We start from the raw sequence: 14,291 nt of genomic DNA, 5'->3' as shown, positions 1-14,291 counted from the left end.
TTTTTGACCTTCGGCAAAGAAAACATCGTATATCTTTCACTTCTTATTATTTTTCTTATATTGCGTGCCTTTATATCTTCTTCAAAAAAGTATGACTAGTTAGGGTGTTGGAAAATTGAAATGAATTACTTAATTATGTAATTTTCGATTTAAGTTCATATAAAAACAATTGTTTCTTAAGATCCTAAGGTGCTAAAACGTACAATAGGAGAGCTTTTAAGCCGCAACGCCCAACTTTAAGAGAATCATCGAGGGTTTCACAATTAAAACAAACCTTTAACCTTAAAGATTCTCACTCTTACATAAATAACGCAAGAGGCAACTCCCAAAGATCGTATTTTAAGTAACAAGATATTTCACAGGGAGGGGTTTCGGAATTAGACCTCGGAGAACGTATGAGGTAGAGGAAAAACTCGGAATTAACGGGAGAGTCCGGGCAAAAGCTATTCAGCCATTCGGCGAACATTTAGAGTTACTCTAAAGTTAATTACAAATTAATTTACGTTCAATTAAATTTCATTTAAATGCCGGTTTATTGACCTACATATACAGACCGAGTTGGGCTTCAGAAATACTGTAAATTTCGGTTAAAATATATTACTATTAAAACTTTGTGTAACAGCAAACAAAAGTTTAAATTTATATTTGTTTAATCTGGTTTTCGGTATTGTCAAATATGTAAAGTTTAGTTATTATATTAATACACACAATATGCTTATAGGTTGAATAAGTACAATATGCATTTGAATTTAATTTATTTCATACAAACGTACGCTCTCGCAAGAGTTTGTATAAAGTTTTGCTTCCGATGAAAATTTTATTGTTCTGTTTTTGCATCGACACAAGGTGACTTTGAGCAATTTGTTCAGTGTTTACAACAAAAGAAAACTCAATATTATTTTCTTCAATATAAGGCCTTTACGCTATTAAGTACGGTTCTGATGCATGGCTATAGGTAACAAAGGCGTTTTATTAGATTCTGATTTCTTTACCAAATGACACGGAGCAACCAATAAGACTACTTCATGCCCAATGTTCATCAAAATATTTTGATGATGAAAATTTCATTTGAATATTGAAGCCTTTTTTTGGGAAATTGTTAAACTTTACTGCTAAATGAATTTAGTATCACTATTTTTTTAACAGCAGAACACTAGAAAGTCTCTACATATACGCGAAAGAATTGAGAAATCAAATGATCAGTTCTTCTAATTGAAATAGTGAAACAATTTGATAATTTTGGAGTTATTTCTAAAACCCCCTCTTTAGTGGGCTTCTGAGCGATTATATAAATATTCTGATGTTATGACAATACAATTAATTAATTCCAGTAGTGGTTTAAAAATCAGAAAAATGAGTTCACAAATCTTTAGCCTATTTTCAAGGCCTTTATTCTTGATATAGACAAAAGATATATATCCTAGGGTATAATTCTACGTCTAAAATTAAACTACAAAATATACTATATAAACTACAAAAATATACTAATATTATAGTATATTTTAGGAGGATTTATTTTTGTATACTAGTTTTTATAATTAACAAATCATTGAGATTTCGATTCGTATAAGTCGTTGGGTGGATAATCTGCTATTTCTACCTTTAAGTCACATGTAAAACGTCCTTATAAGTTATAGTAAAGTGGTACTCGAGATGCCTTCTCAAAATTTATAGTTGGCATTTGTACGTTCTCTTAGTAGAGGTGGGTCATATTCGTATGATTCGTACCAATGATACGAATCTCACTTCTATGTCGACTCTGCATACGAATTTTAAATTTTTTTTCGTAGTCCTATAAATTCGTATGGCAATAGTCTTACCAACTCTATTTTGGTTGAATGGGGATCGCAACTCTTGCATCCAAAGTTATAAAGATCCATCTTACATCCAAAGACATAAGCAGAAGTATGGCATCATGCATTTTCCTGTCGAAAACGCCACCCCTCTGGATATTAAGCATGAGCCGTTTCCAGAAGAAAACCATCTAAAATATGATAATACTTTACACTATTAACAGTACCATCAATTATACAAAGAGGATTAGCAACACGTTGAGACATTGTTCCCTAAATCAGTATTGTAGTGGAAAATTTAGAAATTTGAACGGTAACATTTTCTTTTCACAGGATTTTGAGATGGTTTGGACCAATCTGGAATAAACTCTTGTCAGATATGAAAATATTGCCGAAATTATCTCCTTGACATGTTGAAACATTAAAACTTGGACAAAACTACATTCTTCATTGCTTTTGTAGAAGTGTTATTGCAGGGATCTTTTTTGGTTTCCTTCACATATAGCCTTGTCTTTTTATTGCCCTACTAATTATACGCCAGCTTCTGAACACACGTTTATACTTCGTGGATTCTAGGCTCCGATTTTGTCGTCCTAAATTCTCTAAAGCGCTTAAGTTGTTTCCGCGAATCTTACGCGATCTTTCCGAAACTGGTCTTTGTCTTATATTTGTACCAGTTTTTACCCTTTTAGTTGTCTTATATCGAAAATCCCTTCTATACAAATTGCACCCTTGTATTGCACCCTTTTTTCTTTTTTATACTTGCGACATTATTTCACAAAACTCCCGCCTGCTTACAATGAACAATATTTAATAAATACTCTTATTATGCATTTTTATCCAGAGCCCACTATCGCCACAATCTGCTTGAGGTATTGCTTTTGTCTTATAATATTAGAAGAAATGAAAAATCCCGGATACTTTCTAGACGGACTATATTTTTCTTGCAGAAACCTTTTCTTTAACGTAATCGCAGTAAAAAATATCTAGAGGGTTCACGTCTGAAGACCTGGGAGGCCATGTTAGCCATTCCATCTGTTGGGGGTATGTTTGGTTTGTCGAACTTGAAAAGCATAATGTGCTCGGCCGCCATCATTTTAGATCTACATTATTTGGCGAGTGACTAAAGGAACATCTTCTAAAAAAGTAGTAGTTTGTCTTGACACGAATGTAACTAAGCTTGCCAGTTCAGATTTTTAGGCAATTTTACTGCACCAATTACACGTCCGTTGGTATTTTATGTTTTTCTGGATGCTTATGACACAACAACACCAATCCTTGCAATATTTACTTTCCGGATATCCTGTATAAATCATTATTCAAAATAAAAAAAATAAACGTTACTAAACGCCTTAGAAAAATTATATGCATTGAAACTATGTTTGTTTTCAAATACACTAATAAATATATTTGTAAAAATTGTATTTACGTCGTAACTTTAAACAAGGTGGAATGTAAATTTTGAAAATATTATAAATTTCATGTAAAAATATTATCTTTAGGAACTTAGTGACCAAAGTTATTTTGTCATCATCTGTGATTTAGATTTAGTATGAATAACACGAATCTTTGGATACGAATCATTAATTTAGTCTGGTTCTTATGATTCGAATCGCCCACCCCTACATCTTAGAGTCGTCAGAACGTCACCGTATTTGTAATTTTATTAGAATTTTCATTCACCTTAAACGAAACAACTCTCGCATTCCAGGTTCTATGAGCTATAAAGATACCACTGTTGTGGGTCCTAAAAGTATTGTAAATGCTTTTTCTGATTTTTTCAGGAGTGTTTATGTTGAGTCCTCTATTGCTCAGCCCAAAGAATCTGATACATATGGTTCTGACAACATTTTGGTCCAATCTTTTGTTGAGGCAGATGTAAGAAAAGCTTTACAGAAGTTAAAAAACAAAGAAACTGCGGGTCCTGACCAAATACCTTCATTTCTTTTGCGTGACTGTGCATCGGCCTGGCTGTACCACTCTTACAAATCTTCAACTTATCACTCAAGACCAATACATTTCCGGAAGAGTGGAAAAAGGCTAAAATATGTCCAGTGTTTAAGAGTGGCGACCATGGCAGAATAGAGAACTACAGACCGGTGTCAATTTTCTCTAATTTTTCGAAAGCCTTTGAGATATGTGTGCATGATAAATTGTCTCCTCAAATTAAGCACATAATTACAGAAAAGCAGCATGGTTTCTTTCAAAAAAGATCTACTGTCACTAATATGGCTTGTTTCTTGGAAACAGCATATCTAGCTATAAATCAGAAAAGCCAGTTGGATGTGCTGTACACAGACTTCTCGAAGGCTTTTGATCGGCTGGATCACGGTTTGCTGGCACGGAAGCTGGCTTTGGCTGGATTTCATCCTTGTCTGGTGGAGTTCTTCATCTCATATTTGATTGGCAGGCTTCAGTATGTTGAATTTAATGGTTTTGGGTCTGAGTATTACATGGCTTCGAGTGGTGCGCCCCAAGGCAGTAACCTCGCCCCAATGCTGTTCGATCTATTTATTAATGATTTAGTTGATTGTATGGAGAGTTTCTGTCTTTTATTCGCTGATGATCTGAAGTTGTTTCGTATCATTCGTACTATGCTGAACTGCCTGAAGCTACAAGAGGACATGAATAGGGTCTTTGAATGGTGTAAAAGAAATAAACTACCCCTAAACTGTAAAAAATGTAAAAAAATTACAGTTTCCATTCTTCATGAAGAGATTTTATACCCATATATATTAAGTGGTTCTCAGTTGCTAGACTGTTCTTCAGTGAAGGATTTGGGTATTGAAGTAGATAAGAAGCTCACATTCAACCAGCATGTAGCACAGGTCACTAGTGCAGCCTTAAAATCCCTCGGGTTTATAGTAAGGTCCACTTCTCAATTTAAGAATATATCCAGCTTGACTGTATTGTACAATTCATTAGTAAAGTCTAAATTAATGTATGGCTCTATGTTGTGGTTCCCCATCTATGATGTTTCTGTTCTAGTTACTTTCTGTTAAGTTGGATGGAGTATATCCAGTAAGAGGTGTGGAACAGGAGTACCTGCTGAATAGATTCAACTATTTGTCACTAAAGCAAAATACTATTCTCTCTAGTCAGATATTTTTATATAAACTTTGCAATAATAAAATTGATTGTTCTGAGCTCTTAGAGAGGCTACCTCTATTTGTTCCTCCTGCCAATACAAGGAGGCACCATATATTTTATCCCTCTCTTACCTTAACAAATCTGTCCAGCAAACCTCCACTGTGCCGTGCTTGTACATGGTATAATCAGATGAATGCTATAGATGTCGACATCTTTAGCAGCACTGAATATGTTTTTAAAAAAAGGATGTGTTCCTCTCTTAATTTAAATGATACCTGATTATTTTTCTGTGATTGTTATCATTTGGTTAGTGTGTCTTATATTCTTACAATTATGCTATTGTTTTAAGTTTTAAATTTTGTTATCACTCTATATTGGATCTTATATTATTTTTTTTGTACTACTTATTTAAGGTGCTTATAACTTGTACTGTTTTAATTTTAATTATTTCGATTGTCTTGTAATTGGGAATTTTCCTGTTGGACAATAAACTATTTGAATTTGAATTTGAAAATTTAGGCTTGTAAGATGGTTTCCTATGTGATGCATTTTTTCCGATAAAAAAAGTGTTTTTTTTTTACGTCACATGTGAATATGGTTTAAAATTGCCATTAATTCTTATTCGTAACAAACTACGACTTTGCGTAATCATTTGCAAGCCACGTATGTCCGTGATCACGCACTCATGTGGATGCAGCTTCATGGAGAAACGCGCGCAGGTCTCTAACACATTCTATAAAGAGGGGTGACAGGACTGTAGTGGCATTTTTGATTGACTGAAGCAATTTTAAGAAAACAAGAGTTGTTTCAAAATATGCTGATTTTATTTGTTATTTTAATATTTTTTCCTCTTTTCAGCGCTGACGGAAATTATGAGGTCAGGTATAAATCAAACGTACTTATATACCCCAACGGGGAAGTCTTATGGGTGCCCCCAGCAATTTACCAGGTAAGCATTTTTTCTCTAAAATTTCTAACTTTTGTATGTTTGTTGCAGGTCTCATACATTTGCTTAAGCCCTTAAAATTAATTTAAACTTCCCTTTATTCCTGCGTCATCGTATATCATCCTGAAATAACTTTCTATCCCCTCAGTTTGTATTCCAGGGCCGCGGTTTTGTACCACAGAACGACATATTAGAAATTCACTTTTTTCGCTTTAAGCATTCGAGTATTTCTTAACCTGAGAAACAAATTTGGTCGACTTTTATTTTAGATTTGATTTTTTTTAGTTCATTGACTTGGTACACAGAAATAATCTGATTTGATTCCGAAAAAGTCCCTTATAAGCTTGGAAATTACTTTTCCATTGACTCTTTTTCGCAGAAAGGACAATTAATTGTATTACAGTAAAAGGCTTTATAATTGCCAATTTTTCAGCAATTATGCACTGTATATAGTTATTTTACAGACGTCGGAAATAAATATATTATATTGCAGTTGAGGTAAATTGAATTTCTGACATAAAGGCGGTAAATTACGTAGAAATGTCAGATAGTTTATAAGGAAAAATAAGAGGCATTGCCCATGGTTTATTTTATATAAATCTCAAAGAGAAAGAGCCATCGAAAATCAAGAGTAATGGTCTTTGGCCTTTTCGTCATTAATACTGTCCCTGCTGGATGTAGACAAATAATACTCTTTGTTTGCTCCCATTGTTTTAGATATTCATTTTACTTTACAGGTTTTTATTGTATGGAGTGTCCGGCTTGACGCTTTAATCACCCGGTCACATGAAAGATATACCTATTATGGGATTAACTTTGAGAGCTGACCTAGTTTTTGAGTTAAATTGTTACGAATATTAATGACTACAATCAGAGAATTGAATAATGTTTGAGTTAATTATTCACACAGCTCTGAAGCAGAATGTTATAAAAACTAAAGCTGTTCATCGATCGCTCTAAAAAATACCAACAGGGATATTCCATAAACACATTGATGCTTATAATACAAACCTACAGCTTCACTAAATATTTTTCTAGACTTTGATAAGGATATATAAAAAACAGATTCATGCAAAGATTCCGTCACGGACTTCTTAAGAAGAATCTAGTGTTAAGTGGTTATATTCGTGATCACATAAGAAAGGTATACTGTATTGGCAAACTTTTTCAGTGGGAAATTGATGATACACTTAAAGATACATCAATTCGTGGACCATAAGAATAAACATAATTATCCCAGTATTTAGTTTATCATGGACAAAGAAAAAGGCTTATATATACATACCTTTTAGATGCTCTTTCCAGTAAACACCCCGATGAAAGAAATTAATCAAGTCTAATTAGTTGCTGTTGGTAATTAACTGTTTTTATACACGATTTCATCAAGCCCTCTTAAGTCAAATTTGTAAAGCACCAATCTTCTGCCTTCAGAATAAATACTGGTATTATTTTATTGACCGTTTCACAAATTTATAATATTATAAATATAATGATGTTATTTTTACAATTTTATCAGGCTCCTTTGAATGATCGTTCCTTATTAAATATCGTATAACCACCCTCAGCGCTCAAATATTCATTTTGTTATTCAGACTTATCTCCATGGTAACTTTTAATCAGAGCGCCAGAGTTACAACATCCTCCAGGACTGTTACGAAAAGTAGGTCAATATTTCTCTAATCTTTTGAGGTAGTCTGCGCATAATATTATATTTATTTGAAATAAATACAATTTATAATAGAGGGGAAAGGAGTCTTTGCAGGAGTATTACGAAATATATACATGTTGATATAGTTTTTAATAAAGGAATTGCTTCATTACGTAGTTGTTGCGAGAATATTCATTCTCAATTTAGCTTTGCAATGAGTACATGTCATCAAAACATGAATTAAGGTCACAACAACATAATATGAAACTTGTTCGTTTGAGGTTATGGGTACCCTGGTTTAGAATGCAAAAATGTTTATCTGGTCTTAATTTTAATGGCATCATTTAGTACTAAGTGGATCCTATATAAATCCCGATATAATCTTAAATATCTCAACGTTTTGACGTGAGTGGCTAATTTTGAGCTCGAATTTAAGTTATGATGTAATTAAGATGTGAACTTTAAGGAATCCCTGGAATAGTTTTTCTTTAAACACATATCGAGGGCTGGACGGCGTAACCCTTAAAGTAAGAATTTTACAGGAGAGAAGAAAAATCAATTAAAATACAGAAAAAAAAATTCTCCGCGTTTTTGCAGTTAAATTTAAAATTAATGCGAAAATATAATACGATACAAATTTGAATTAATTTTTATGTACAGAAACATTTATGTCGGTTACAAGGTACTGCATTTTTAAAAGTGTTGCTTACGAGGTAATGCACAAAGAACAGTAACACGAAATTCATTAATCCATAACATTGTTTATTGAAAAACCAGTAAATAAAAGAAACTAAAACAAATTCTATGCTTACAAAATACACAGAATATTATTAAATAAAATAAACTTCAATTCTAAATAAAACCAAATATATTCTATTGTTAAATAAAAACTGTAATCACAGAAAATAGAAACTTCGTTAAAATATTGTCGATACAACAAGATAATCATTTTGCATCAAAAGGCAGATTATCGTAAAATGGCCAACAATCTTGAGGTATACATTTTTTTATTGCTTGAAGATGGTCATACTTCGTTTTGGTTATTTTATTTTTCTGTTTATATAAGACGGGAAATTCAATAAGCTCAACATTTTTGATTTTATTTGGACGATTGAAGATCTCATGAAATAATTCATCGTTAAAATCCAGTTTAAATTTGATAAGACCTCCATAATACTCTAATGCTCGAATATCCGTCACAAGCGAGGTTTTTATGGTTTTATCGACCTATATTTCATTAGGTCTTTTCTACTAAAATCCCTAAAAAAATCGAAATCTTTCGTTTTTGCCACGTATGGCGTCGAATGTCGCATGTAATTCTCAAATAATCACTAGGTAAGTATATTTCTTTGTTTTTAAGTCGCTTTTCTATTGCGTTATGCACTGAGTCACACTCCAGTTGAGTATGGCCCTTTTCAAGGAATTTTTGGGTGATTTTGATATCATATATTTCACTCAGGTATGATAAAGCATTGGCCAAAATCGCATTTCTATTCTGAGCAGTACACCCATCGGAGTATATTATAATAGGTTTTTTGTCACCACCACTAAGAAATTTTTCTTCAAGAAAATCAAGCAAAAAAGATGCATATGTTGAGGCCTGTCCATCTGCTTGAGTTTCATTATACCAATAGCAAACTACTTCTTTAGTAGCCAAATTGTAAATAGTGAAATTGTGAGAACACAATTTAGTTTTGTAATACAGTGTACTCGCTGCAATCTGAGGCGATAGCTTAACAGCTTGTACATCCATTGTAATAACGTTACATCTTTCCAATAGTGCATCTGCTTTATCTTTTTCTTACTCAGCTCTGGCCCTATTTTTCGCATCTATGTGCTTATTGTAGTCTTCATCAGATACGTTTCCATTTTTAAACATAAAACAAAGATCGCACTGATCCTTTCGAGGAGAAAAAATAGCAATCTTCACTGATGTAGCAACCTGCCTTAATAGCTTAAAACAAAGAGCTTTACGATTTTCAGTTGACATTCCTGTTGGTAAACTTTATACAAATCGTTCCAAGACTGAAAATTTTGCCTAGTATAATAAAGCCTGTCTGTATCCTTCCTGCAGTAATGGGATGGTAATTTATTTAATTTAGTTAAAAATGTGTCTAAAAATAGTTCTTCCTTAAAAATATCTAGACGCTTCACTTGGGTATCACGTGCTTTTACTATCCCATGATTTGCCGATAAAGCCCAACATCTTGCAGACCATTCTCCTAAGCTTAAAGTATTAAGATACATTGACTTACAAACCGGAAGGTGAGCATTGCTTAAAATAAGATGGTATTTCAATGTTATGGACCGTCTTGAATTTTCTGTTTCAGGCCTTTTCCTGTCACATACCTTTACTGTGGTTGCTACAAACACTTTTCTTTGTTCCCAGGACATCTCTGACCAAAATTTGGAAAAAATATTTTTTCTATCATTATCCGTAAATTTTCGGCACTGTTTTGAGGGATCTTTGCAATTGCTTCGAGGCTTTAGACGTATTTCTTCTCGTGGAGTATCATGAAAAGTATTGTTTTGACCCTTCGGTTTCCTAAATCCAGTGTATTTCCCTCCACTCATTCTTTGTTTTTTGTTGACTTCTCTTTTTCTTTGGCCTTTGGTCCGTTTCTTTATTTCTAATTGCGTTTTATCTTCTGAACTGGAGCTGTTTTCTAGCACACTATCGTCAGGCGTGTTCGTATCTTCAATCGCGTCTCCTGTGGCCATTGATTCTGGATCTGATTGAATTTCTGCGTCTATCAAACTTATTTCATCACTTTGTCGTTCTTTTGGCGTTAAACTTTCGATCTCAGAAGTCTCTAAAGTGCTCTCTGGTTGCTGCTGGGAAATACAAAGCTCTAAGAACTATCCCTTCTTGAATTGCGTCTTCCATCAGGCAACTTTTTTGTTCTTTTGGGTTTTCCTTTATAATTGAACTTCTCATCTCAGAGGTTTCCAAAGTGCTTTCGAGTTGATGCTGGGACATGCTAAAGTCATCTGCAAGAATTATCTCTGCCTCCTGGATCATTACCGCTACATCTTCGGGACTTAAAGCTTCAGCAAAGATATTGAAACTATTAAAAGAATCGCTTAAATTGGCTCTGCCTGGGAGATTTTCTTGATCTTCGCTTGGGTTTTGAGGAGCCAGTGCATTCATCATAATTTTTCTTGTTCGGCTTAACATCTTTAGCTGTCGTGTTGGAAAATCAGCCTATAAGAGATACACATGTGTTCGTATATCTAGTAAAATTGTAGTAGCAAATCTAGTAGGAAAAGGTGGATATTCCCACACGATCTTTAAAATTGCCGGCATTCGAGGCACAAGCCAAGGCTAGCAAAACAAAGTTCGAAAATGTATTAAGTACCTTTTCTTTTGGGGTATAGCTACATACATGCTGTTTTTCCAAAAAACGTAAAAGTTCTTAAAATAGATACTATTTTAAGAACACTAGTTTCTCCTTATTCTTTTAATTAATTTATTGTTCAAAATATTTTAATATTTTTCTTAAAATCCTAATAGTAATTTTCTGTTGCCAGGCAAAAAATTAAATGGAAGAAAATTTTTCTTATCGGCTTTTAAAAAAACTGTAGTCTTAGGCATAATATAAAGTTTTACTTACCTCTGAAATGCAGAAACACAAAAACAGTACCTCGTAACTGAAACATAAAAAAATGTGACTAATTACTAGCAAATTACTGACTAAAATTGCCATTAACATTTAAAATTACATTAGTTAAACGTACATGTACCCAAATAAGATCACACCATGTAAAATAAAAAGAAAATTCAATGATATAAAAGAAGTTATTCTGGACTTACCTCTGAACACCACAACCGTTTACGGGAAACTGAGCGGTTACGAGGTAATGTGTCAACAATTTGGCGCGAAATAGATACAAGGTTATGTTTTCTTTTAAATTCTGCTTAACGGATTTTTTTTAATTTGAGCATTTTTCAATAGATGGCGAGACTAATTCTGAAAAGAAATATATCAAAATCCCATTTTAATAATTTTTGCGGGTTACGAGGTCCTGCCTTCCGGCCCTCTATATAATAAGTGCTATATATTTTCATTCAGACACTAATTCGTCAGACCCTAAATAGTAGATGCCAGAGTTGATCAATAAAATACTCAATAATGAGAATGCCCATACTTGACATGTGATCCGAATTTAGAGTCTAATGGAAAGTGAAAATACATAGTATTAACCCTAGAGATATGAAGTTTTCTCTATGCAAAAGTAACAGATGTAGCTACTTAAAGAAATGTTATTTTAGCAAAATCAATTAAATCTTCTATCTTATCTTCAGAAATATCGATGAAACATTGGTAATTGCCTATTATCCAAATAACTCCCTATATCAATTAAAATTTTTCACAGAAAAACATCAATTTTCACGTCAGAAGTAACGAGCTTTGAAATTTATTACCCGTCTCCCGTCATATTGAAATGTTTGAGGTAAAACAGAGATGATCAAATGATACTATTTTTTTGTTATTATATGGGTACACGCGTTTCGCATACAAAAGCGACATTGTTTAGCTCGGCACAATTAAGCCAGTAAAATAAAATGGTTTTCTAGTTTTATCGGTTATTTCTTTTTATTTACACGTGTGGACAATTTTGGATTTATATTGAAATTGGGCGTTGCTAAAAAGTGTTCCGGAATGATGATGTATTTTTTTAATATTTGCTTTTTGATAGATGGTTAGGCATGTTTTTATATTGTTTCGATTTTCATCACATCAAATTAAAACTAGAGTACAAAAACTTACATGAAAACAAATTCTAGTTTCATATATGCCTCTTGGAAATTTATGAACTATGTTCCTTGATGCTGCCGATCTTATAAAAAAAATGGTATATCAAAAGAATTTTTTATTTAAATCAAGGAAAACATAAATACATGTTCATTAATTTTTTGCATAGACGTTCTGAAGCTGTTGGATTCTTGAAGCGTTACATTTTGCCCCGCATTTGAGCACTGCATACTACTCTGCGATCGTTATTTTTTTTTTAAGTAAAATTTTTCAAATGTATAGATGCTGAAAACATAGATAATTCAGGTGTTGATGTTAGAATACGAATTGATTTCCCGCAATGCATTACGTTGAAATTTATCCTGACTTTTGGACAACAATATTTAAATTAGGGGATAGAGATAATGTAACTATAAAGCAATTATATCCAGTATTCTCAAGTTGTTTGACAAACTACTAATAACTAAGCTCACTATCTGCTGTAAACATTTTATAAACTCCGAGAAGTATGGATAAATCAATTTTTAACTAATTATTAGTTTTATCGGAAAAGGGGATTTGGTTTTACTCTGTGTACTCAGAATTTTAGACTAAGCTTAAGTTATTTGGCATAGGCTGGGTTGGAAGTGATTTGAAAGCTTTTTGAGTCAAGTATGGTGATGATTGACAGTTTTCCTTCAGATGTTATGATATTATAAGATGATCCCTCAATTTTCATGAAGTCGAACAAACAAAAAGTACCAAAATTTGCTCAAAAATAAACTACGACCATCAGCTCAACTTCATTTTTTCAAATGAAAGCACCTTTTTTTTATTTCATCTTTGAATTTCGCGTGGAATTCTACGTATGTTTCATTCAGATCCTATACCTAAAGTCAACAGTTATCGAAAAAAAGACGATTCATGTAACTAATAAAAAAAGAACAAAAATTAGGTTAAATGTTCAAAATGGTGGCCTTCACGGCTTGACAATATCCAAGGAGATCAATAAAGTCTCGTTACACATTTTCAATCATTTTGCAGAGTTATGGCGCACACTTCTCTCTTTCAAGTCGTCTAGATTATTTGCCCTATTAACAAATACCTTCGAATTGAGGTATCCCCACAAAAAAAAAGTCCATTGGTATTAGGTCAGGCGACCTAGCAGGCCATTCGATGGGTCCTCTCCTTCCTATCCACCGATTGGGAAAGGTTTCATCCAAAAATGTACGCACAGTGGCAGCATAGTGCGGAGGAGCGCCATCTTGCTGGAAAATTAGTTCTTCGTCAGGATAGTCTGTGTCCAATGGATTTGGACTGTTCACACTACCATTCAAACAGAACGTGGCTTCTTTGGAAAACATAATATTTGTTACTAAATTATTATTTAGATTGCCCATGTTTCGTAAGCGTTCACAAAACTCATTTCGCCTATCGAAATCGCCATCAAATAACTCTTGCACAGGAATAACTTTGTAGGGGTGATATTTGTGGTTTTTAACTATTCGGTGAACGCCATGTGTAAATTTGCCCCAATCTGCGACAGAGGAGTGCATGGATTTTCTTCCAAAGAAAGCAAAACGTCAAGTTGTTCATTTTCATCTCGACAGTCAGGACGACCAGATTTCGGCAGATCTCTAACATGACCGAATTCTCTAAATTTAGCCTCTATTCTACTCACCACCTTTTGACATATCGGAGGACGATCAGGATGGATTTCATTGAATAATTTTTCTCGTTCCGTTAACTTTACCTTTGCTCGTACACTTCACACTTGACAATATCTGTTTGGCGTCCAACTGTCACACAGTTTCTATGAAAATACACGGTCACCAGCCAATAATAAAAAAACACGAATGAATGGAGTTTTGCTCAGTATAAAAATTCTCAGAGATAAGGTGACTCGTAAGGTGAACTTCAATAATAATGTTTGGTCGTCTTTTTTTCGATAACTGTTGACTTTAGGTATGAAACATGATGCATGAAATATACGTAGAATTCCACGCGAAATTCAAAAATGAAATAAAAAAAGGTGCTTTCATTTGAAAAAATGAAGTTGATGGTCGTGATTTATTTTT

The 14,291-nt window shown here is 33.4% G+C and overlaps 1 protein-coding gene across 1 annotated transcript in view; it reads left to right on the top strand.

Annotated features, from left to right (window-relative positions):
• LOC126748490 (acetylcholine receptor subunit beta-like 1) overlaps positions 1 to 14,291 on the top strand; it is a 91,189-nt gene that overhangs the window by 37,276 nt on the left and 39,622 nt on the right. Inside the window, exon 5 of the mRNA XM_050457757.1 lies at positions 5,742 to 5,832. Within this exon, the coding sequence (XP_050313714.1) occupies positions 5,742 to 5,832 (91 nt within the window). The remainder of the gene's footprint in view (positions 1 to 5,741; positions 5,833 to 14,291) is intronic.

Source organism: Anthonomus grandis, chromosome 22 (assembly GCF_022605725.1).
Source record: "Anthonomus grandis grandis chromosome 22, icAntGran1.3, whole genome shotgun sequence".
NCBI classification, from domain to species: Eukaryota; Metazoa; Arthropoda; class Insecta; order Coleoptera; family Curculionidae; genus Anthonomus; species Anthonomus grandis.
This window is presented reverse-complemented; position numbering and strand designations above follow the sequence as displayed.